General features: G+C 38.8%; 3 protein-coding genes across 4 annotated transcripts in view; all 3 read right to left on the reverse strand.

The window, feature by feature from the left end:
• Window positions 1–238: 238 nt before the first annotated feature.
• spmap2l (sperm microtubule associated protein 2 like) lies at window positions 239–8,634 on the reverse strand. Of its 2 annotated transcripts, none has more exons than XM_079838732.1 (4): window positions 8,493–8,634; window positions 3,114–3,255; window positions 2,870–3,004; window positions 239–1,923 (listed from the first exon to the last, which is right to left on the reverse strand). In XM_079838732.1, exons 1-4 carry the CDS (start codon window positions 8,588–8,590, stop codon window positions 1,810–1,812), a joined length of 489 nt encoding a protein of 162 aa, XP_079694858.1. In that variant the 5' UTR covers window positions 8,591–8,634; the 3' UTR covers window positions 239–1,809. The 2 variants fall into 2 exon arrangements, with proteins under 2 accessions (XP_079694858.1, XP_079694859.1); XM_079838733.1 differs by lacking the exon at window positions 8,493–8,634 and adding an exon at window positions 7,897–8,212.
• Window positions 8,635–12,111: 3,477 nt separating this feature from the next.
• On the reverse strand, window positions 12,112–21,312 carry arl9 (ADP-ribosylation factor-like 9). The gene is made up of 4 exons (XM_079838731.1): window positions 18,347–21,312; window positions 16,966–17,134; window positions 16,676–16,851; window positions 12,112–13,373 (listed from the first exon to the last, which is right to left on the reverse strand). Exons 1-4 carry the CDS (start codon window positions 18,554–18,556, stop codon window positions 13,197–13,199), a joined length of 732 nt encoding a protein of 243 aa, XP_079694857.1. The 5' UTR covers window positions 18,557–21,312; the 3' UTR covers window positions 12,112–13,196.
• A 508-nt stretch (window positions 21,313–21,820) lies between these two features.
• Window positions 21,821–27,186, reverse strand: part of srp72 (signal recognition particle 72) — a 29,648-nt gene continuing 24,282 nt past the window's right edge. The window contains exon 18 of the mRNA XM_079838728.1: window positions 21,821–22,408. Within this exon, the coding sequence (XP_079694854.1) occupies window positions 22,237–22,408 (172 nt within the window). The 3' untranslated portion in view covers window positions 21,821–22,236. The remainder of the gene's footprint in view (window positions 22,409–27,186) is intronic.

Consider the following 27,186-nt stretch of genomic DNA (forward strand, 5'->3'; position numbering starts at 1 on the left):
TGAGACCGCAATAGACGAGATGGAGTATAATGCGTTAAGAGTTCGCTCAAGTACTGGGGAGCCAAATCATGTAGTGCTTTGTAAGTAATAAGCAAGATTTTAAAATGTATGCAATGTTTAATAGGTTTAGTTGGGAAGTCAATGAACTGCCATACAGTAGTGGTCCAAAGTGATCTTCATCCTTTATTCAAATATTAATAAAAATGGGTTAAAGATTTTGCAAGAATTTTACGTAATTGAGCTTGGAGTCAATTGTTTTATTTGTGATAACACAATGAAACATGCCAATTTGTACGGACATAATTTTCCAGGCTGTCATACAAAGAATTTATGAATGCATGCAAAAACAAGAGAGAATACAAAAACCAATGAAATATTAATAACTTGATTATGTTGCAGTCAATGTATGCTTTTTTTCCTGTGAGCTTTTTTGTTTTTGTAAAACCTGTAGCTGTACTTTGCCTTTTCTGCCAAAATGTTTTGTCAGATATACCTTCACTAAGTTTAGTGTTTTGTTCTTCCCTTATATTTTAAAATATATAAGTATAAAAATATTGTCCTCATATTTTGACGGTTTAAGCAAACTTGTAGGGTCTTTTGAAAAAAACCTCCACACAAAACAAACCTCAAAAATATGTAATTATGACTTTTATTTCTCCAGTTAGAGCATTGATTTGTAGAGTGGGAGAAGATATTAAATTTCTTACCAGGTCAGTTACATCAAGCTTTTATCATATGAACTCCTTGACATCATTTAACTCCAATACGTTATATTTTCGTTGGAAAGTGTGTGGTCTCCTCCTCTCTGCTGCCATCTTGTTTCTCTTAAATAGGTTAGGATACCTTTTCAGCACTCTTAAATAATTTAGGAGCTAAGACCTAGTCTTAACACTTAGGAGCCTTTATAAATCAAACTTATTCTTAAGTCTAGAAATAAGAGTAAAATTAAGTCATTCTTAGAATTTTGACACATTTAAGACTAAAATGGCTTTATACATACAGCCCCTGATCTCAATCCAATCGAGCATCTGTGGGATGTGCTGAACAAACAAGTCCAATCCATGGAGGCCCCACCTAGCAACTTACAGGACTTAAAGAATCTGCTGCTAACATCTTGGTGCCAGATACCACAGCACATCTTCAGGGGTCTAGTGGAGTCCATGCATACATACAAACAGTACATACTGTATACACACACTCGTATACACACACAAAAACTTGTATTGTTAGATGCTGATATTTGCTGATATTCAACAATATTATTGATCTGACAGTACTGACACTGTTGTTTGAGAACTGAACTGAGCTGGACTGCTTTCTAGATGAAATTAATTAATTTAATAATTGATGACCTTTACAATGAACTGACTGAACACTGAACTGACTTCAGCTGAACTACAGCCAAAATGCATAATTTTCCTGTTATCACTGTAAAGCTGCTCTGAAACAATCTGTATTGTTAAAGCGCTATAAAGTAAAGGGTGACTTGACTTAGTAATGTAATGGCTGGACAGAAAGTGCAGAAGAAATGGCCTGGAAACACGACAGCTGTAAAACACACAGTCCTGTTTGAGAAGCCAGGCAGGATTGGCAGCAGGATAAGACAGTACTTTAAATATATATTTTTTTTAAGTCCAGAGATAAAATCTAAGACCTTGATTAGAAAACCAGAGCAAAAGAAAGAACAAGAGACCATCACCAAATTCCTGATAGAAAAAAGAAGATGGTGAGAGAATGACAAAACATTGACACTTCAGGTGATGAATGTGCAGGAAACACAGCTCTGCGTTCTGTCCTTCTCTTGTTTTCTCAGGACTGCCATGTCGGTTCTCTGGGTGGGATGTAATCTTTAGAGAGGGCTTTAGGAGCGGATAAATCTCGGATCCGGGCACTCGCCGTGGATTTTCTGGCTCCTCTAGACACCTGTAAGACCAAAAAGCCAAAGACACCTGAATCAATCCACCTTTGGGAATCCAGACGTACAACAAGACTGACCAACAATTGATCTATTTTGAGTACTTTTTTTTGGTTTTTCAAAATTAACAGAATTTAAATAATGAATTTCCACCATTATTTGATATGAATTGCCATCACTGTCTAATGTCAGTGTTGCCAACTTTTGTAACAACATTTTAAAACAATTGATTTCAACAAACAACAACAGCATATAAGCTGCTTACCAGCTCATAAGACATTTTTCAGATGATGTTAGTCACATTGATAAAGTGATCATCTGTAACGTTAAGCACAGCAGAGACTGTAAAGACTGGAGTAATGATGCTGAAAATTCAGCTTTGATCAGAGGAATAAATTACACTTTACTATATAGGTCACATAGAAAACAGCTGTTTTTGTAAACAGCTAAATTGCAAATATATTTCACAAATTTTTTTTTTTTTCTGTATGTATTTTTTTATCAAATAAATGCAGCCTTGGTGAGAAGAAGAGATTTCTTTCAAAAACATAAAAAAAATCTTTCAGACCCCAGACCTTTGAATGGTTTCCAGGCAAATCTGCACACAGATTTTTTTTAGGTTTAGATTATTTATATATGTAACCGACAACCAGTGTTATGTTAGGATATAATATATAATTAATATATATTTTATATTATTAATATATAATAATCACTGTAACTCGTGTAATGACCAAAACAATGTTCTTCAACAAATCGCATTTAATTTTACGCTTCAGCCACTAGAGGGCCAAAGGCTACATAGTGTAGCTTTCACAAATTCACTTAATTCTAAGGCTTTCTGAAATACTTCATTTAGGTTGGTCAATCGGTATACTTTACAGTAATTCTTGCTGTATTCCATGAACAATATTTAGTTTCATTCAGAGCAGCAGCACACTGTCTGTGTCTTACAGGTCGGATTGGACTCTCTGGTCGTCTGGGTTCATAGAAGTTTCTGTTCTCTCTTAGTCTGGGCAGTGAGAGCTGCTCGAGTCTGGTCGTCATCTTGGCTGTTTGAGCTGCATATGAGATGAATGTCTGGACATTCTGGACATAAACACAAAAAACACATGTCAATGGCGCTTGACTGCAAAACTCGTCGTCACAATGAATTAAGCACCAGAACCAGTCCTTGGTGGGATTAAACTGTTCGGACCTGTCTATTGCTGGTAAAGTTTGGGTGGTTGGTTTTAGGGTTGGCCAGATGGAGGATTCGAGGTGAGACCATCACGTTCCTCACACTGGGACTCGTGTGCCAGATGGGACAGTCATGCTCACACAGCAATGAGTGTGGAGAACTAGAGAAACACACACATCAGGGCAAAAGATGCTGCTTTACACTGACTTTTAAAAGTGTGGAATCAGAAAGACTTTTTTTTTTTTAAAGAAATAAGGGATGCATTAAATTGATGAAAAGTGACCATGTAGAAGACATTTATAATGTTACTAAATATTTCTATTTAAAATAAATGTGGTTTATTTGCAATTTCTATTAAAAAAAGATCATGGTTTTCACAAAAAATGATGTAATGATGATAAATTCAGCTTTGATCACAGGAATAAATTACACTTTACTATATATTCATATAGAAAACAGCTGTTTTACATTATAATAATATTTCACAATTTTACTGTATTTTTGATCAAATAAATGCAGCCTTGGAGAGCAGAAGATACTTTAAAAAAAAAAATTTAAATTTTTTTTTAAAATCTTACCTTGGAATGGTTTCTAGGCAAATCTGCACACAGGTTTTAGATGTTTTTTTGTTTTTTTAGGTTTAAATTTGTATTTACTATGTAATCAACAACCAGTGTTGTTGTAGGATCACTGATATACACTCTATTGCCAAAAGTATTGGGACACCCCTCCAAATCATTGAATTCAGGTGTTCAATCCTTTCCATGGGCACAGGTGTATAAATCAAGCACCTAGGCATACAGATGCTTCTACAAACATTTGTGAAAGAATGGGTCGCTCTCCGGAGCTCAGTGAATTCAAGTGTGGTAACGTGATAGGTTGCCACCTGTGCAATAAGATCATTCGTGAAATTTCCTCACTACTAAATATTCTACGCTCATCTGTTAGTGGTATTATAACAAAGTGGAAGCAATTGGGAACAACAGCAACTCAGCCACAAAGTGGTAGGCCACGTAAAATCAAAGCGGGGTCAGCACATGCTGAGGGTCACAGTGCGCAGAAGTCGCCAACTTTCTGCAGAGTCAATCGCTACAGATCTCCAAACTTTGTGTGGCCTTCAGATTAGCTCAAGAACAGTGTGTAGAGAGCTTCATGGAATGGGTTTCCATGGCCGAGCAGCTCATCCAAGCCTTACATCACCAAGTGCAATGCAAAGCTTGGGATGCAGTGGGGTAAAGCACGCCGCCACTGGACTCTAGAGCAGTGGAGACGTGTTCTCTGGAGTGACCAATCACGCTTCTCTGTCTGGCAATCCGATGGATGAGTCTGGGTTTGGTGGTTGCCAGTAGAAAGGTACTTGCCTGACTGCATAGTGCCAAGTTTGGTGGAGGGGGATTATGGTGTGGGGTTGTTTTTCAGGGGTTGGGCTTAGTTCCAGGGAAAGGAACTCTTAATGCTTCAGCATACCAAGACATTTTGTACAATTTCATGCTCCCAACGTTGTGGGAACAGTTTGGGGATGGCCCCTTCATGTTCCAACATGACTGCGCACCAGTGCACAAAGCGTCGGTCTATAAAGACATGGATGAGCGAGTTTGGTGTGGAGGAACTTGACTGGCCTGCACAGAGTCCTGACCTTAAACAGATAGAACACCTTTGGGATGAATTAGAGCGGAGACTGCGAGACAGGCCTTCTCGTCCAACATCAGTGCCTGACCTCACAAATGCACTTCTAGAAGAATGGTCAAAAACTCCAATAAACACACTCCTAGACCTTGTGGAAAGCCTTCCCAGAAGAGTTGAAGCTGTTATAGATGCAAAGGGTGGGCCAGCTCCATATTAAACCCTATACAGATTAAGAATAGGATGTCATTAAAGTTCATGTGCATGCAAAGGCAGGTGTCACAAAACTTTTGGCAATATAGTGTACTATTATACTTTTTGTTAACATTTTGAATGACATTTTATTTTCATATTTTCAGTTTTATATTTTTGCTTTAATTTGAGTAAAATTGTATTAGTTTTTTTGGTAACACTTTACAATAAGGTTCATTAGTTAGCATTAGCTAACTACATTAGTTAACATGAACTAATAATGAACTGCACTTATAAAGCATTTATTTATCTTTGTTAATGTTAATTTCAACATTTAATGCATTATTAAAATCTTGCTAAAATTAGTTAATGCACTATGAACTAACGTGAACAAACCATGAACAGCTGGATTTTTATGAACTAACGTTAACAAAGATTAACTAATGCTGAACAGAGGTGTTGTTCATGGTTAGTTCATGTTAACTGATGCATTAACTAATGTTAACTAATACAACTTTATTGTAAAGTGTTACCATTTTTTTTAATTAGTAGTAGTTTTTTAGTTCTTTATTGATGTTATTTTTTAAGTTTCAAATATATATAATTTTTTTGCTGTTTTTTTGTTTTGTTTTAATTAATAATAATTCTATCACACACTTTCTTTTCTAATAGCATCATGTCTAAGACCTGCAAACATCATCTGCTGCTGGTTTGATAAGAATCACTGCTTTCTTCTGGTTTGCAGCGCATGTGTTAAGATGTTACGTAAATCCACAGGTTGTAAAATAACATTTTCAACTGAATCCAGAGATGAGCATGACAGATGATTTATTCACCACTGAATTCTCTCAAAACAGCATGAAGTCTTCACAAACAAAATTAGACGACATCTGACACAATATGTGAGTCTTTAAAACAGCCTGGAGATGAAATTGGGCCCAGATCTGAGACTGTGATGTAAGATTAAAGAAAAAAAGAAAGAAAGATTTCTGTGGTCAAACACAAACCTTGCCAGGGGTTACAGACCGGACAACTGTCTGACAGCATCTTCTCGCTTTCTTTTTTTTCTCTCGCTCTCTCTCTCACACACACTCTCTCACACACACACACACACACACACACACACACACACACACACACACACACACACACGCACACACACTCGCACGCACGCACGCACGCACGCACACGCACACACACAGGCCCGGATTAAGAACATGTAGGGCCCTGGGGCTATGACAAACCCAAGGGCCCCCATAGTAGCCGATCTTAGTGCCACAACGTTTTCTACCACAGAAATAATTAGTATCTTTTAAAAACTAAATCTTCAAAGCACAGAGATACAATGAGTATATACTGTCTGAATTTTCCATTTTAATATTCAGTAGGCCTTAAATGCATAAATGCATTAACTCCAGATATGAGGTCAAAGCAAACCGGTTTCCAGAAAAAGCAACAACTTTTGAGTATATACAACTGCCTTAAGGAGTTTTAAAACCTGTGAGGTCCCAAATTTGAGGTATTTTGGGGGGTTTGGGGGCATGGTCCCCCAAGAAAATTTTGATTTCTCTGATCTATATATGTGCATTTTAAGATGTTTGAAGGCTAAATTTTTTTTAATAATAAGCTTTCAAAACCATGCAGGTGGGCAGTAGATTGTCATACCCATAGTTGTACCCAATACCCATAGTTGTACCCAAAATGTGTTTGCTTGTTAGGGAAATATGACAAGCAACTTCATTTCTTTACATTTATGGTCGCTGTTTTGTCCAATACATTGACTGACACTGTCTTCTCAAAGCTAATAGCCAATCAGTGCTATGATACAAATGCTGTAGTAATTCGTTCTCACATCCCGCCTCCTTCTCCCCCTCATTGAAGAAAAATTGCATTCAATGTGACATTATAAATGCACGTAATGATAGTTAGTAGACGTAAATAGACGTATACATTTCCACAAACAATGCCACCAGCAGAGATGAACAGAGATGGAGAGGAAACAGGGAGGACAGGCACCTCATTTAATTTTAAAAAATATTTGTATAACATATTTATCATTACAGGCTATAATAAAAATAAAAACTAGTATACTAACAGTAGGTATGGTTCCCAATTATTTTATAATAAATATGTGGCTATATTGCAGCACTCCCTTAGTGCTTGCATACATCCCAATGTGCATACTATCCATCCTAAATAGCATGTGACATTAGTAATTTTCAATACTATTTAGGGCAGATAGTATCAGATTGAGATGCAGGGCTTGTCTTTTTCACAGTTTGTAGTGCGTGTTAACTACTCTGCACCTAATATGTGTGCACTAACTCCGACTAAATTGGCCTTCACGTCACTTTTTCCATCTCCAAACCTCTTCTGTTCACTGCTGATTGGAGGATATTTCATGCCCTTTATTGCAATTTGATGATTTTTTGTAAAATCACATCTGTTTTTGCTTTTCAAACTCAGAGAGGTTTCAGTTTAAAATGTTGCAGGCTCATTTATTGATAACAAAATAACTGATAATAAATTATATTGATGATAATAAATAATATAATAATATTGGGCTTGTTTTTGAAGCTGTGGTTGCTTATTTGTCTTGCCAGAGTTGGCAACACTGGTCATACCTGCTCTCTCCTCATTTCATCACTCTCTCATTCTTTTTCTCTCAGTTTCCTTCTCTTGCCCTGTCTCTTCCCCTCCTAAAGCTGAGCTCTGGCTGATAGTCTGTTCGTTGTTTAACATTGAACGTTGTTTGAAATATGAAATGTTTAGTTTGGCTATAATGTATAGGCTACTTACATCTCACACCGTTTACTGAAGCGTCGCGTGACTCGCGCAGCAGCTTATGTGTACATAAAGCACTCTATTGGTGGTCAATTATTTCACAACATTTATTAGCTATGTAGCCTACACCTCGGAAAAATACAGCGGTCCGGACCTCGGAGACCTCATAGCTGGCTACGGCCATCGTGTAGTCTATATTTACCTCAACAATACAGACATGGTCGGAGCTTTTCAGTCTGGTTCAGCCAATTTCGCCACAGAGCCTTTACTGTACACATGATGTTGAGCTTGTATCAAATTCAAATGGATAAAACGACTGCCTGGCGCTCGTTATGACTTCAATGGAGCGGCGAAAGCGCCGAACGAGTTTGTCAGCGACGACCCAGCTGCTCTCGCGCTGCCACTGCTGGATGCGCGTGCGGTTTATTCAGGTAGCGCCGTTTCTTCACCTGCACCTGGCTTTTGATTTTCCCGTGCACTCGCAGCACTCCAGTAGCCTAAATAACAGCGCTTAATTTGTGGGGGCGTGGTGTGGTTTTGCGAGCGGCCCAACAGGAAAACTTTAGGTGCTCCCGATCGATTGTCAATCATTTTCTCGGCCAATCACGGGCCCCCTCCGTGCTCGGGCCCTGGGGCTTCAGCCCCACCTAGCCCTTATGTTAATCCGGCCCTGCACACACACACACACACACAGAGTAAATGCTACTGAAAAAAAAGTGTACTGACTTCCTCCTCAGCAGGAGATCATTTTAATTCTGGAAAGATTTCACGAATCTGTGTGGGTTCAGGTTCTCTTACTTCACTTCCTGGGTGCTTCTACCTCGGGTTCTGGGAGTCGCTAGACGGACGATGTTCTCGTACTGCACTGCATGAAAGGAAGGGTGGGAGATCTTCATCCTTCCGTCTTCTTCCTCTTTCCTGCAGGAAGATTGCAGAGGGAATGTCTGACATCCGAGAGAAAATCCGCCTTTTCAAATAAGACAATAGGACGAGTGTTACAGGATGCTTGCTAGGAACAAGGGAAACTCTAGAAGAAAAGGTTCTATGGGGACAAAAATTGAAATACCCCATTAAACATGAAAGTATTTTTATAATTCAAGACAGTTAGAACCTTGTGGGCATAAATTGAGTCAAGAACAGTTCCATATACAGTAGAACGCCACTCTTTTTTCTAAGATTGTACGGTTTGGAAAGTGTTTATGCTAATCACACCCGTATTTCTCAGTGTTGTCTTTGTCTTTTATATGAGCAATTTTTATGCTCTCTGGAGGGGAAAGGGTTAGGACAACGCTATCTCACGACCATTCGTAAGACTTCATACGAATTTGTCAACTCGTCAAATAGGCCTACGTACGAATTGCCGTGAGATCGGGTTGGCTGGGAACGTTCTTGCCAGCTGGACTCATTTTCAGTTTATCCATTATTTCGTAAAATATCTCTGGCTTCAGACACAACCTGCTCATTCAGGGAACTGGGGCGGATGACCGAACCGCTGGGCACTTGGACAGAGAATGCGAGACATTTTAATACAGTTTTCCCACGTAATATGAATCTGGAGTTTGTCGGGGTAAGAAAGAACAGTGCTTGTCTATAAACGCATCTTGGCAGTGCTAGAAAATACATACATAGTCACTTTTAACAGCATGCTTGATCAAACTATGACAAAGTTTGGTGTAAAGTAGTCTACACATGTAGCCTACAGTCTAAAGCAGGTGTTCAGCAGGGGGCCGCAATGTGACGGGGGTCCGTGGAAAATCTAGGGAAAAAATTTATTAAAAAAAAGAAAAAAACATTTATCAAATAAATGAGTGGAGCAATAAATTAGATGTAAATAAATGTGATTAAAATTTCTATTTTAAATAAAAATCTATGTATAAAATGATATTAGAATTAAATAAAATAAAACAAAATAAACATTGATTCATATAAATAAATAAAAATTACATTAAAATTAAAATACATTTAACAATACATTACTAAAGTGAGTAGAACAGAATATATAATAATGTAACAAACTAATTTTAGATTTAAAATATTATTTTTTTCTGTATATAACTTGGGTGTTTATAAAAGACAGATGCCTTATACATTTTAGGTGGGATGGTCAAACACTGCCAAAAGTTTTGGGACGCCAAAAAAAATGCATGCACATGAACTTTAATGACATCCTATTCTTAATCCGTAGGGTTTAATATGGAGTTGGCCCACCCTTTGCAGCTATAACAGCTTCAACTCTTCTGGGAAGGGTTTCCAAAAGGTTTAGGACTGTGTTTATGGTCATTTGGTAATGTTGGACGAGAAGGCCTGTCTCGCAGTCTCCCCTCTAATTCATCCCAAAGGTGCTCTATCGGGTTGAGGTCAGGACTCTGTGCAGGCCAGTCAAGTTCCTCCACACCAAACTCACTCATCCATGTCTTTATGGACCTTGCTTTGTGCACTGGTGCGCAGTCATGTTGGAGCAGGAAGAGGCCATCCCCAAACTGTTCCCACAAAGTTGGGAGCATGAAATTGTCCAAAATGTCTTGGTATGCTGAAGCATTAAGGAAGTAAGTGGCAAAGCCCAGCCCCTGAAAGACATCACACCAAAATCCCCCCTCCACCAAACTTTACACTGGGCTTGCCAGACAGAGAAGTGTGATTGGTCACTCCAGAGAACACATCTCCACTGCTCTAAAGCCCATTCCCCTCAAGAGCATAACAATTGCTCATATAAAAGACAAAGACAACACTGAGAAATAAGGGTGTGATTAGCATAAACACTTTTCAAACCGTACAATCTTAGAAAAAAGAGTGGCGTTCTACAGTGAGGAAAATAAGTATTTGAACACCCTGCTATTTTGCAAGTTCTCCCACTTAGAGATCATGGAGGGGTCTGAAATTGTCATCGTAGGTGCATGTCCACTGTGAGAGACATAATCGGAAAAAAAAAAATTCCAGAAATCACAATGTATGATTTTTTAACTATTTATTTGTATGATACAGCTGCAAATAAGTATTTGAACACCTGAGAAAATCAATGTTAATATTTGGTACAGTAGCCTTTGTTTGCAATTACAGAGGTCAAACGTTTCCTGTCGAGTGGTGGCATGCTTTCCAGTGCACTTGGTGATGTAAGGCTTGGATGAGCTGCTCAGCCATGGAAACCCATTCCATGAAGTTCTCTACACACTGTTCTTGAGCTAATCTGAAGGTCACACAAAGTTTGGAGGTCTGTGGCTATTGACTCTGCAGAAAGTTGGTGACTTCTGCACACTGTGCACCTCAGCATGCGCTGACTCTGTTCTGTGTTTTTTTACATCGTGGCTGAGTTGCTGTTGTTCCCAATTGCGTCCACTTTGTTATAATACCACTAACAGTTGAGCGTGGAATATTTAGTAGTGAGGAAATATCACGAATAGACTTACTGCACAGTGGCAACCTATCACTGTACCACGCTTGAATTCACTGAGCTCCTGAGAGCGACCCATTCTTTCACAAATGTTTGTAGAAGCGTCTGCATGCCTAGTGCTTGATTTATACACCTGTGGCCATGGAAGTGATTGAACACCTGAATTCAATGATTTGGAGGGGTGTCCCAATACTTTTGGCAATTTAGTGTATTTGGGGGCATCCAAAAAATTATCAACAGGAAACGTGGATTGCTTTCTTCAACATTCCCGCTTAATACTAGCTTACACTAGCAGTCGTCACATGCTTGTTTCTGAACGCTGAGCTCAAATTCTCATTCATTATTAACTTAAATGCTCCTTCCGTATGAGCTGAAGCAGCTAAACCTGAGCTCACACAACTGACTTCACGTACGCTACTGATCAAAAGCTTGGGGTCGGTATGAATTTGAAAACATTTTAGAAAGACGTCTTTTATGCTCACCAAGGCTGAATTTTTTTATATCTAAAACAGTGAAATAGTATTACAATTTAAAACAGCTGTTTTCTATGTGAATATATAAAGTGTAATTTGCTGTGATCAAAGCCGAATTTTCAGCATCATTACTCCAGTCTTCAGTGTCACATGATCCTTCACAAATCATCCTGATATGATGATTTGCTGCTTAAGAAACATTTCTGACATTTATCATGATTCTTTGATTAATAGAAAGTTTAAAAGATAACATTTAGTAACATTATAAATCTCTGTACTGGCACTTTCGATCAATATAATTCATCCTTGCTGAATAAAAGTATTAATTTCTATTTTTATAACCTCACTCGCTGTACCTGAGCTGAATCTGGAGGGAGAAGTCTTTCTTATGTTGGGCCAGAGCCTTTATTCTGGGGCTCGGGATGGCCCGCAGTGCTGAGCGGGACAGCGGCCGGATTGATTCCTGGTTTCCCCATGTCAGCGTCCTGAAGCCCAGAACACAAGCACAACAGACCGGCCATATGTCAGCAGGATCAAGGGAAGAAACAACTGCTTTATGCCTGTATTTGGCTAGTGCTAAGTTTATTTGTACTCATGGTTGAAAATATAGTTGGTTACAAGGTACAAATCAAGTTAAAGTACATAAAAAAAAACTACGTTTTTACCAAGGTGTTGTGGCCCAAACCGTCTTCGATGTTTTTGGTTGAGCTAGAAATGAAATCCTACAAGCAAACATTTGATCAATCCTCTTAAAAATATAAACTGTAAGAAAGTGAATGAAAAACTAAATGTTATTCTGATATACATACCTATCGAAGTCTTACAGGAATCAAAAAAAAAAAAAAAAACATACATACATAAGCACATTTTTCAGTAAAAAAAAATAACATGAGATGTTTTTCATGTTTTGCTTTAAAATGCAGACTTTACCTGAGTCCATTCTGTCCAGGGACAGACCTCTCGGCCCAAAGGAATCCTGGGAAACTGAAAGCTTACTGAATAGTCACAATAGAGACCGGTTGTTGCCAAGGAAGCTGTTATTATGGCAACCGGTCACATGATCAAAGATCAAAGTAACATTGGGGGATTTTGTTTCATTCATTTCTGTTGCAAAAAAGACAACCATATTCAGCCCTTTCAATACAATATTTAATGGTTATCAAAAGACCAATCATAAAATATATCAAATCTTCACTTGATTTCTGGCATTAAAAATACAATTAAAGACAGAAAGGTCAAGTTACAAAATTAATATACAGACATTTTCAGTGTAAACTATCATTACTGACAAGTCAGCCAGTCACATTATAAACCAATTAAAGCGTCTGATCTAGCAAATACATCAAACACATACAGTCTTCATAAAAGAGATTTAGAAGGTTCATAACATACTCAAACATCCCATGATACACAATCACAACAGCAGCAGCAACACACTGAAAAACATTATCATCTTTGGCATCTTTTTCAAAATGCTCCGTTTTCTTTCTCATTTTAAGCAATCATGATGTTTTAGTGTCATTAAAAGATGGAACTATTTCAACTATTCTCTCTTCCACTACAGAAACAGGCTGTTTGGTTGTCATTTGGTGAATGTAAAGCCCTGAATAAAGAAACTATTGGAAGACGCACAGTCGGTGGTCAGTTGTCTGCCATTATGTCTATGATGAGGTCACGGGCGTCCTGCACACCGGCATTAGCCACAGACTTCCCCTTCTTCACCTGAGTACCAATCACACTGAGCCGGTGGCCGTCGCCAACGTTCCCCAAATCCAGCGCCTCGTACAGATCAGTGATGCCACGAGCCCCGGGAACGTCCTGCGGGACAGAGAGAAGCACATGTGAAGATGTTGGCACGGGGAATCAGGACCATGTTTCCAACAGGCTATTAAAAAACATGTACTGCTGAATTAGGCCAAAAAGACCAGTATTGTCCATGATAATATCGTGATTGTTGTTTGATAATATCAGCTTCCAATGATGTGTGACGTAATCGAATATGTCGAAATTGTCTCCCAAAATAATTTTAGGCTAACCGGCTAACGCACGTTATTACTGTCTTACTGAAATACTACTGTAAATCAGCTGAGGGACACTATTACCTAAAATCATGCCTATTAATGCAGATTGTCCGTCGCTCTTACTACTCCGAGTAAAGAAAATAAAGGATGGAGCAAGATTTGTTTTGCAAACTTTAATGTTACATCAGTCATTCATGTAGAGCTCGGCTAACGTATGCGCTGTTATTGATACAGCTCCCGCATGTGCACCGCAATAAATTAGAAATATACACATGGGTTTGTTGATGGACGCACACTTGTTAATGCTGATGGTGAGCAATTACAGCTGCAACATCTCATAATGAACCTCAAAATGAGTAGCATCACTGAGAAACGTCCTTGTGATGGAGGTTCTTGCTGGAAACTTTGCTTAACAGAATCATTTATCGGCTATCATCACCTCATCTTTAAATGCTAAATTCAATGTACTTCACCTTAGTTTTTCATGTTATGTTAGGTCAGGACGGAGGATCAGCAGAGCTTAAAGGGTTAGTTCACCCAAAAATGAAAATTCTGTCATTAATTACTTACCCTCATGTCGTTCGACACCCGTAAGACCTCCGTTCATCTTCAGAACACAAATGAAGATATTTTAGTTGAAATCTGATGGCTCTGAAAGGCCTCCATTGGCACAATGGCACGGCCACTCTCAAGACTCTTAAAAGGTACTAAAGACGTCGTTACAAAGTCCATCTCACTACAGTGGTTCTACAATAACTTTATGGAGTGACGAGAATAGTTTTTGTGCGCAAAAAAAACCCTAAATAACGACTTATATAGTGATGACGATTTCAAAACACGGCATCATGAAGCTTCGAAGCGTTATGAGTCGAATCATGATTCGAATCGCGTGTCAAACCGCCAAACTGCTGAAATTTGGCGATTCAAACCGCTGATTCGACTCACTGAATCATAACGCTTCGATGCCGTGTTTTGAAATCGTCATCACTATGTAAGTCGTTATTTAGGGTTTTTTTGCGCACAAAAACTATTCTCGCCGATTCATAAAGTTATTGTAGAACCACTGTAGTGAGATGGACTTTGTAACGACGTCTTTAGTACCTTTTAAGGGTCTTGAGAGTGAACCGTGCATTGTGCCAATGGAGGCCTTTCAGAGCCATCAGATTTCAACTAAAATATCTTCATTTGTGTTCCGAAGATGAACGGAGGTCTTACGGGTGTCGAACGACATTTATCGGGGGTAAGTAATTAATGACAGAATTTTCATTTTTGGGTGAACTAACCCTTTAAACTGATTCTTAAATTTGTAATCCCACAGCCCCCTCAGTTTCAATTTGTCCCCCCTCCACCCCCGAAACGCAATTGATTTGAACCCTTCGATGCATGCGATCACACCGGTGCGATTAGAACGTGTGTCCCCGATAATTCAAAGGTGCTTTTGCGCTTTGGCTGGCGTTAAGCCAGAGACGTCAGTGACAAAAACATAATGATTATTTTAAGCTTCAGACTTTTAAATAAATAAACCATACATTTATTTTTTTGTAGTACTTCATTTAAAATGTCTGTAAAATACAAATTCCATACACTGATGGAAGCTGCAATAATAATCCTTTCAATTATAATTTGAGTGTTTTAATCATATCAGTTTATATTTAAAAGCGTTTTATTCATTTCAGATACACATTGTGTTGGAAACTATGAAGTTTACTCAATTCTTCTCTCAGTTCACAGTAGGGATGGGCATTTCAAGCAAAAACAATATTCGATGATCACTGGGAATTATAAGATTATTATCCAAAAATCGCAACTCCTCCCCCCGCATGCACGCATGTATAGGGTACACACAGGGAGAGAGACCATTCATGCTCTCAATATGTATGATAATAAACGGTTTAATTCAATCGGGAATAAGCAATATTAACTCAAGCCATATAATTATTGTAACATGCTGAAACATATGACTGTTATTTGACATCGCCCCAAGTTACCGTTACATATGCCACAAGTCTACAGTGTGCGTGAGACAATGTGTTCTTCTTCTGTTGTCTCGGGGTGTTTTTACTCTGGCAGTTTAGTTCGAAATGGGGCACGGTTCGCATGAAAAATTGCTAATGTGAAAGCGGTCATACGGAGCTTGGTGCGTACTGAGGTACCGAACCCGAGAACCCACAACCCGAGTTTGGTTGCACTCGAACTGTGCCGCGATTCGTGTGAATGTGACAGCAACACTCAGGAGCGAGAGAAAGGCTGCAGTGTATCAGGGCAGCAAATTATTCACGGTCTCCTCAAAAGAGTCTGTTTGCAAGCAGCAAAAGCCGCCTTCAAGCGACACAATTGATTCATTGTAGTTAATCTGTTCTCTAACTGAACTAAATGATTTTTACTACTATATCAAAACTGGGACGTAACAGATTGGTGTGCTTTGTATCACTATTGCAGTGTCCGTTCTCTGAGCATATAAGCCCTGCCCGCATGAGGCGCGCCACTTCTCCAGATTCCTGAAAAGAATATGTTCAGTCCCCTCCCTCCGAAGGTTCGAATATTCTGTGTTAATTACTACCAACGCTTTGAAGCTCAAAAAAATGGTATACAGACCAGCCCTAGAAGAAGCTGAAACAACCTCCTCCCAAGAAAACACCATTGAAGATCTCCTTGAAGGGACTTTTTGAGGATTTGTTTTAAAATGTCCATGGAGTTATTATTTGACATATATATATATATATATATATATTCATTTTATAATTTGTCTTAAAACTCATTTTGTTAAAAAAAAATTGTGAGAAACTCGCATTGTGTAATTAGTATCGTTAATCGTATCGCATTGTGAGTTGAGTGAATCGTTACATCGTTACATGGAATTAAAACGCTCTAAAATAACATTCTAAAGTAAAATAAAAACTCACGCTGGGGGCTCAGCACATAGATCTCTCTTCCCCCCACCCTCAGGGACTCAATGGCCACCTCAAGAATTATGACTGCCCAGCCAGTCTGTGTGTCCTGGCACCGGCTCTGATGCTCCCGTCTGAGAAGCCAGATGGTCCTGACACGCACTCGATCAGACAGAGAGGATTACAGAGCGTGTGCACGACTCCTCCTCACCTGTTTGTTGGCGAGCAGCACGAGAGGCAGGCAGGGGTCAACCGACAGGAGCTGGTGCAGGAGACGTTTAGCCAGAGGAAATCGCTCGGGGTCAGACGAGTCCACCACGAACACCATCACACGCGCTTTACCCAGATACATCCGCCAGTAATCCCGCAGCTTCTCGGTGCCTCCAACTGCATGACAGACAAAAACATTACACACTTCACTTCAAGAGACCTTTGGATGCATGCATTCCCTGAAATTCAAACCCATATGATGTTGCAAGCCACAGGAATAACTATATTTACTCTCTAAGAACTCGATCTGAAGCTCTTCCTTGTTGATGGAGACGGCATTGAAGCCCTGAGTGGGACACACTTCTTGTTCCAGGCTGCCTGTGGCAAAACAGTGCAGTAAACTCGTCTTTCCTGCCCCGTCCAGACCCAAAACCAGCACCTGAGTACCTGCCGTCCTGGGCTGCACAACACAGAGAACAAATAAAACCACATTAGAACAACATTCTCGGCTGCTTTACTGCAGAAATCACTGCATGATGGGAGAGCAAAGCTGCCTCACACAGGAACAGACGGATTACACTGGAACTAAACTAAATGAATGCCAAACAAAGCATGCAAATTTGTTTTAAGTGAGGTTTTTAATGAACTTTTATGCAAAACTTTGAAATAAAATAATTAAAAGGGAACATTATTTTACAGTGTCCTACTGTCCTTGTTACATATGTTACATGTACTTACCATAGTAATTTCCTACCCTAACCCTATAGTAAGTACATGGAGTTAATGAATATTACTCAGTACTTAAATATATAATTACACTAAAATGAAGTTTAACCAATTAAAAAAATAATACTAATTTCAATATATTAACTTTCATGAAGAAGCATTACATACACCTTGAAAGATCTGTACTTTCAGCATCTGTTAAACATGATAAATTATGTTAACAAATTATTAATAATATTTCTAAATATATTAATAAAAGTTAATATTATAAATAATACTATAAGGGACTGTTTAAGCATCACACATTCCTATAATGTTTATTAATGAACATTAACATTTAGGAAAAGATGCAAGGTATTTTTAACTATTTGCATCTAATGTTATAAATTACAATGTTAACAAATAACTATTAACTTTTCATAAAATATGAATTTGCATAATATTATTTATTTTTAAGCATTGCATATTCTGATGTTTATAAATTAATACTAACATTAGAGAAAATATGAATTAAAGTTACTTGGATGATGTTTTTAACTATTTGCATCTAATATTATAAATTACAATGTTAACAAATTAATATTAACATTTCTAAAAATATGAATCAAAGTTGCATTAACTGAAACTATCTTTTATGCATTATATTGTATTATATCTGATGTGTGCTAATGAATATTAACATATAGTATGTATCATGTATATGCATGATATCTATTTTAATTTCTTATGCTTTATAATAAAAATAGAATACTAATATTTAAGAGGATATAGACTGTGCATGATCTATTAAGCATTACTTATAATACTTATAATGATATATCATTGAGAATTATCAAAACAACTGTACACTGGACTATTATTTTATTTCTGCTGAGCGTTGCATAAGGCCTCGCGTGCAACCAAAACACTACAAAAAAAATTATAAACTGGATCAAAACCAACAAACCTCTGATATTATAGGCGTTTTCTGTGCAGTTTCGGTCTTGGTCGCTTTACGCACGTGTTCTTTGTTGCTCTCGTTCTCCTCAATCAGCTCGTCCTTCACTTTTTTCTTATGTTCTCGTGTTTGATGCATCAGATAGCAGACAGCGCACGCGACTCCTCCCGTCAGCGCGAGCGCAGCGCCCACCATCCCGATCTCGCGCGCACCGGGCATGTTTACGCGCAATTAAAGCCCCCAAAATCAAATCAAGTTAAAACGTAAACAAATGCGATACTTTTTCACATGCACGCGGACATGATGCGCCACATACAGGCCTCGGCGCGGCTCCACAAGTGGATTAGAAACTCTACAAGTGGATATTTCCGGGGAGCTGAAACAGCGAGAAATAGAAATATTAGTGCTTTAAGCAATCAAATATGAGCGCAAAAGGAAGTTAATGTGTCGTCCTTGCAAAAACGGAACAGGTGAAATCCGAGCTTTTGCGTTTCCTGGAGATCAACAACAAAAGCGCTGGTCTCGTGAGGTAATCACAACAAACCGCGAGAGATTTTGATCTTAAGTGGCTCTGCGGGAAGACGGAGCTCGAATAATCCCCTGAGATGAACTAACCTGCCGCCGAGAGTAAAGCTTTTTCATTAAAGGTGCACACTAGTAGTCGGTGACATGTTTGATGCAAGTAGTGCGTGATCGTTCCGGCAGAGGGCGCTCGAATACACTGTGAATTAATTAATGCGCAGCAGCAGCGCCGCCTGCTGGTGACATATAGAACTCACAGAGACATGTCATCTGTTGTAGACAGATTTCGCAGGGAAAATGTTGGTAACTGTACACCGATAAGGCATAACATTATGAGCACCTTCCTAATTTTGTGTTGGTATCCCCTTTTTTGCAGCCCTGACCCGTCGAGGCATGGACTCCACTAGACCCCTGAAGGTGTGCTGTGGTATCTGGCACCAAGATGTTAGCAGCAGATCCTTTAAGTCCTGTAAGTATGGAGGTGGGGCCTCCATGGATCGGACTTGTTTGTTCAGCACATCCCACAGATGCTCGATTGGATTGAGTTCTGGTGAATTTGGAGGCAAAGTCAACACCTCAAACTCGTGCTCCTCAAACCATTCCTGAACCACTTTTGCTTTGTGACAGGCGCATTATCCTGCTGAAAGAACCACAGTCACCAGGGAATACCACTTCCATGAAAGGGTGTACATGGTCTGCAACAATGCTTAGGTAGGTGGTACGTGTCAAAGTAACATCCACATGGATGGCAGGACCCAAGGTTTCCCAGCTGAACATTGCCCAAAGCATCACACTGCCTCCGCCGGCTTGCCTTCTTCCCATAGTGCATCCTGAGGTCATGTGTTCCCCAGGTAAGTTACGCACACACCCGGCCAAACACGTGATGTAAAAGAAAATGTGATTCTTCAGACCAGGCCACCTTCTTCCATTGCTCCGTGGTCCAGTTCTGATGCTCACGTGCCCACTGTTGGCGCTTTCGGTGTGGACAGGGGTCAGCATGGGCTCCCTGACTGGTCTGCGGCTATGCAGCCCCATACACAACAAACTGATGCACTGTGTATTCTGACACCTTTCTATCAGAACCAGCATTAACTTCTTGAGCAATTTGAGCTACAGTAGCTCGTCTGGGCCAGCCTTTGCTCCCCTCGTGCATCAATGAGCCATGGCCGCCCATGACCCTGTCGCCGGTTCTCCACTGTTCCTTCTTTGGACCACTTTTGATAGACACTGACCACTGCAGACCGGGAACACCCCACAAGAGCTGCAGTTTTGGAGATGCTCTGACCCAGTCGTCTAGCCATCAAAACAATTTGGCCCTTGTCAAACTCGCTCAAATCCTTGCGCTTGCCCATTTTTCCTGCTTCTAACACATCAACTTTGAGGACAAAATGTTCACTTGCTGCCTAATATATCCCACCCACTAACAGGTGCAGTGATGAAGAGATAATCAGTGTTATTCACTTCACCGGTCATAATGTTATGCCTTATCAGTGTATATTCAATGTATTATTTCTTTAATTAATTAATCTGTATTGGCTCCTGCAGACATCAACATACTCGTATAATACCTGACTTTGAAGTGTTAATGTATGAAATAAGATTACAAAGTCACTGTTAAATTTCTTAAGAAATAGATTAACAATTAGCACCGCAGTTAGCATGAAACAATTTCTGGAAACAATAGACCTACGGTTTTAAAATGTTACAGTGTTGTTGTTTTTAATGCAAAAGCTAATAAAGTTTCTCCGTTTGATGCTTTATCACCACATCCAGTGTTATGATAACTTACTTTTCTCATTGCTGGTCGGGATGGACAAATCACAAATATTTGTGAGTACGGGATAAGGTAATTAATTTAGTTTATTTAGATATCACAACCTTTGGAATTAATTTTGTTAAACCCCGTAACTGTCAGTCCCATTTTTGGGGCAAAATTAGATTTCCACTTTAAATTGTTATAAATCTTGAATACTGACTTAAGTTTGGTCTCTTTTTAAAGGAAACACTTTTTATGAAAGTGAATAAAAAATAAAAATAAAAGTTATAGAAGTTTATAAAAATGTAAAAATGTAATTCTAATTTTTTTTTTTTTAATAATTTTTTTATTCTAAAACTGCAAGAAAATTAAAGCCATAAATCTGAACAAGTTTTGTTCCAAATTTGAGGTTGACATCTGAAAAAAAAAAGCTTTCAGTGAAATTTTGTTTGGGCACTACCAAATACTTCAACTGGATGGCAATAAGACTCCACCGGTGACCATATAAAGACTTCCATTTCCATATATGGTTTGAGTGATCTGAACCATATATTTTCATACCATTTATGAATTAGACATCTTATTCAGAAGGAATATGGGCTGTCTGGCAGTATTTGATTTGAACTTAACCTCTAACAAACGCATAAAAATGGAGAATATATAATTTTTCTTTATTTTTAAAATATTTTCAGACATCTTGTCTAAAAAAAAATAAAATAAAAAATAGAATGGATGTCATCATTTGAACTCTTGGCATGAAAACAAACTACCAATATTTCATGTTCTCTGCCATTTCAAAATAAAGGTCTGAACACACCTTATGAGAAGTATATTTACTAATCAATAAATTACTCTTATCATTTGTATTGAAAACTAGAAATTGTAAGCTTTTCAAATGATATTTAGTCTAATATATATTGTTTTAAATGTATAATAGCAAACTTAACTTTTTTTACTTGGTGCACAATTATGTTTTTATAATTAATAAATAAAACAAAAACAATTTAAATAAAACTATTATGGCAACACAAGTTTATATATGAAATAGAAAAACACTAAGTTCATTGTTTTTGTTTTTTCCTTTATTAAGACGTAACACTGGAGATCCATTTCAGGTTCTCTGACTGAGGATAGTTTGTTCAAAATTATTAGGGTTGAGCACAGGATTTAAAAAATAAATCTCTCAACTTTGCATAAGCAGCCTCTATTGTAACACAGTTGCTTTATTAAGCATTCATGTACCAAGCAAGGACAAAAGATGAACAGAAATTATCCAGATTCAGAAAAAAACAAAAACAAAACTGAAATGAAATGAAAAATGCCCTAGACTCTTGAACATTGATAGTAATGCGTGTATACAGTGAATTGGATGGTTTTAAAAATGCATCGACAAAAGACGGGCTCCTGAACCGATTCCGTGTTTATTCCACACGACACCGTCGCTCAAAATCACATTCCTTTTCCTTCGTCCGTCACGATTTAATGATAAAACATTTCTGCACAATTCATCCTCCAGGCACTGGAGTGGGTGGCATCTTCATTATTACAACTGTTTTCAGTGTTTCAAAACCAACAAGCAAATGGAGCGAGACAAAAGCAAGATCAATGGTTTTGTCTCTCTCTACCATCCTCCCTTCCCTCCTTTCTTCTTCTTCTGCGGAGCCTTTTTACGAGCAGCTGCGGGCGCTGCGGGTTTCTGTTGTCGTGGAGGCACCGCGTTGCTCGTAGCACTGCCGGTTCCTGAGCCGGGTCGAGGGGAGGTGGGCGGACTACTGGCGCTCTTACTGGCGTCACTGAAAGACAAAACACAAAACTGTGACTGATGTTGCTTCCGGTGCGTTAAATGAAACTAAAAAAGAAAAGTCTGGTTGCACTGGTACTGTTTGCATGCAGAAAAGTTATTATAGTTAACTAAAACCATAAAAAAAATTGAAGTGTTCCTATTATGCTATTTTAAAGGCTCCTAATGTTGTGTCGGAGTCTCCTACAACAGGTTTACATGCATTCAAAAGCCCCGTTTCCACTAAAATTACCAGGAACAATTTGTCCCAGGAACTCTTTTCCCCCAGACCTGTGTCTGTCTGCGTTTCCATCGTGGTCTAAAGTCCCGTGAAAATTTGTCCAGTGAAGTTGGACTAGAGCCCACTGGATTTGGTCTTCCGCAAATACACTTAATTAGGGATGCACCGATATGAACATTTTGGCCGATACCGATAACCGATAATTCTTAATATTTGAAAGCCGATAACCGATATATTGGCCGATAAATCTAAATACAAATTTTAATAAACTCTGAGAGCCTGATTACAAAAACAAAAGGCTCACCATTAAAAGCCATGTCCCAAACACTTCAACATAAATCAAACCTATACACTACAGTAGCCTATTTGAACCAGTGTGAGATTCCTTACCTTTTCAAATTAATTTTACACTCCTATGGCCAAAATTTTTTTTTTAACACTTTACAATAAAGTTAATTTTTGTTAGTATTAGTTAACCAACAATGAATTAACAATACTTCAACAGGATTTATTAATTTTAGTTCATGTTAATCTCAACATATTCAGACCCAAAGTTGTGTCTTTTAACATTAGGTATGAACTGTGAATGGACTGTTACAAAACACAAACATTTTATTACTAAAAGAAACAAAGGTTATTGCTCTCTGTTTGTTCATGATAGTTAATGCATTAATAAAATGAGACCTTATTTGTAAAATGTTACCAAAAATTATATTGTCTAAAAAATAAAAATAATATAGGCCTACCTAAATAATGCAAACAAGTAATTGAACAGCATTACTTAGGCTGCATAATAAAGAATCAGAATGCAAGTGCATGAAATAACCTCCGCACAGACGATAAAGAAATGGTTTTAATCAAACCATATTGTTGATGGAAATGATACGAGAACAATAAAAGTGCTAATTATAAAAAATAATGCTTCTGTGTTTTTGAAAAAAAAAATATGTTTAATATTACAGTAATAGTAAACATCTGTAATATTAGTCTAGTCTATTAGGAATAATGTTGCTGTTTGAGAGCGCGCTGAAGCTGGAGAGAATGAACGAACAACCATAAACTGAAGCGCTTAGAAGTTTAATTAACAACTAAACGCATCATATATGAGAACAATCAGATATTTATACAAAATAAATATAATATTACAACTTATATTAGCACAAAATCACGCATAGGTGAAGGGTTATAACTCCTGTGGATGCTCTTCCCCTGTTTGAGAGCGTGCTGAAACTTAAGATGATCACCGGTACAGTGAAGCACTGCGGGTTATTGACTTAACGAAACACATCCTATATGACTTTAATCAGATGTTTATACTACAAAAACGTAATATTACGACTTACATATGCTTAAAATGACGCGAATGCACAAGCGAACTTGACTGTGCTGGTCAGAATGCGTTGTTGACGCTTCCCACAACAGCGCGCTGAAAAACAACTAAACCCAGAGAATTCACTACGTTTTATAACAGAAATATTCTCATTGCTGTGTTATGTATAGGACAGTCCCAGTAGTTATTAATGCTGTGCATTTCTGTTTGAAATGCGCGCGCCGGTACAATGAAGTGCTTTACTGCATCGTTAATTAACTCAACCAAACGCATCCTATATGGGATTATATTCACAAAATAATAAATATAATATTGCAACTTACAATGGCACAAAAGGCTGTGAATGCACAAGCAAACTTGACTGTGCTCGTCATGAAGGTGTAACTCCGTGGGCGCGCGCTGAAGCTAAAGACCGGTACAATGAAGTGCTTTACTGCATCGTTTATTAACTCAACCAAACGCATCCTATATGATATTACATACACAGAATAATAATAAATATAATATTACAACTTACAATGGCACAAAAGGCTGTGAATGCACAAGCGAACTTGACTGTGCTCGTCATGAAGGTGTAACTCCGTGGGCGCGCTCTTCCCTCAACAAACGCGCTGAAACACAACGCTCTTTTACAGCCTATTCTATTCTCATTATCATTTTATGTAGATTATAGAAGACTTGCGCTGCACATGTTGCACATAACTGTATTTTCCTTTTCGAAGTGATTCCAAACATATTTAGAGCAATTCAAACCCATCATGGTGGACAGCGCGTCCGTCTCAGCTGAAGGAAATAATACATTATCTATCGGCTTGACTATATCGGTCAAATTTTCTTATTGGACCGATAACGATAACATCAAAAATAATCATTTATCGGCCGATAACGATATGTTGCCGATATATCGTGCATCCCTACACTTAATGAAGCCTGAACCGTGTCGTTGGTCCATCGGTCGTATTTTTTAAACTTCATTGTTGATTCGAACTGCACGCACCGCAACAGACTTTTAGGTGGAAATAAAATGCTGGGTGAACTCAACCAATCAGCATGTTCAGCGCCCAAGTCCCATCCCCGAAAGTTCCTGAACTTTGAAAAGGTACTGCGTCGCAAGCAGGGCCGTTTTTAGGGGGAAATTTTTTACCCGGAACTTCATTAAACCCCGGTCCCTACGGTCGAAACACACCAAGTACCACCCGTTCCTGCGGTGGAAACGCGGCTAAAGTCAAAAAACATTTTAATTTCCTCATAATATCCACTGCAGCATCAGCTCTTTTCTCTCAGTCTGAAACGCTTCGTTCAAAGAGTCAGTCTCTCTAAACCCCGCCTCTCTGAGAGCTGCTCCGGATCCTCCTCAGCTTGACACACAGTAGGCTTGCTACGATAGTCGGTGTTGCCGGTGTTACCGGTGTCCAGACTCAACACCGGTTACATCACTTGCCCACCGTGGCACCGCCCACCGTCTTTTTAATTTTTTTATAATAATAAAATAATTTAGTTCAGTTAGAAAACAGACAATACAAACAAAAACTGAACGTATCTGCTTAATAAAGCAGGATCCGACCATGAGTCTCGGCAGCAGCAGGAGTCATTCATCAGATTTAAGAGTGAGGAACTGACTGATGATCACGGAAGATTTGGTTTCAAAGCGAAACGTAAAAGCGCCTATTTAAGGGAGTTTGTCATTTGTTTTGTTGTTGTGTTTTTCATTAAAAATAATAGGCTAATGAACCCACAATTCAAGCAACCCGCAGCCGAATTGGCGCCAATTCAAAAACCGAAAGTAAAATGTGCACGGCCGCACAGAGCGCGCATTGTTTACTTTCGCCTGGCTCCGCCTCCGCGCTACGCTGACTGCGCGCATTTATTTTTGCCGCGCGCACCCTCGCGCTCGTGCGGGCGCGTCGAGTATAAGGCTTTATGGACGAATTGTTATTCATTCATGGCGTGCATCTCAATCATAGACTGATCAATGCTTGATCAGTGCCCTGACTACTGAACTAGGAACTGATTGAGACGCACCCATGGCCTCTCAGAGCGCGCATTTACAGACGAGCTGTCATTCACGGTGTGCACGCACTGGTGCGTTTTCAGTTCAGAGCGGTCATGTGCATGTTACTTTCGGTTAGATAGAATTAGTGATTTAAAAGCCTCCGCCGGTGATACCGGTATTACCGGTGTTGTCACACATCAATTAACCGGTGGGAAAATTTTCTCACCGTCACATCCCTAACACACAGTGATACAAACAGTAACGATGGCATGGGTTTTACCGTCTCAATCTCATCAAAGTGGATTTGCTTTGGCAGCAGAAAACAGCGTCTTCTCCACATGAACAACACCAACCAAACTCATCCAGTCTCAGACACAACTACAGTGTTTGAGGGCGGGGCAAACGAGACTATGTTCAGCCAATGAAGACCACAGGCTGGCATTATGCAAATTAAGTTACAAACCTACGTAGGTTCATCAGGAACGGAGACTGGAATTACTGACGACTCGTTAGAATCACTTCCTTCTTTTAGGACACAATAACTCCATTTATCTGCATTTTGACCTCTGTACTTTGCAGACCTTTTTGATCCACAAAAAGCTATATTACACACTACAATGAAAGGTAATACCCTTACAAAAAGCTTAATCGGGGCAATTTAATTTATTTCAATCTTTTTATCAATTTATTTCAACTAGTTGGCAAGTTAGAGATCCACTGATATATTGTTTCCCCGATATTTAAGCATTTTCCCATAATCGGGTATCGGTTTCACCGATAAATGGTGCCATCTTGTAACCGTCTTGAAAATTGCGCACCAGACCCCCATTAAAGCACTGTGTATGAGGGGAGATGAGTCAACAACGGTGTCCAAAGGTAAAATAATTTGCCTCTCTTAATTAATTAACTTTATTTAACATAACAGCCATTAATGCACAAGTGAGATATGCACAAATGAGATGTTACATAAATGCTTATGTAGTTTAAACTTGGTGCTAAATAGAGAAGAACTTGCAGAGTCACGTAATCCGTCAAGTCATGTGCCAATAAAGACGTTTACATGAATTCTTGAGCCACATGAATTCAGCCATGAATGAGAGCATGTTGGAAATAAAAGCGCTGAATTTAATTCTCTCTCTGTTATCTAGCATTAGTCTCATGAAGTTTTGTTCATAATGCCGTTCAATAGAGCTGTCAAAATGTCTGAAAAGCTAAATTCGAAACTCT

Source organism: Gobio gobio (genome assembly GCF_949357685.1).
Source record: "Gobio gobio genome assembly, chromosome: 16".
Taxonomy (NCBI): domain Eukaryota; kingdom Metazoa; phylum Chordata; class Actinopteri; order Cypriniformes; family Gobionidae; genus Gobio; species Gobio gobio.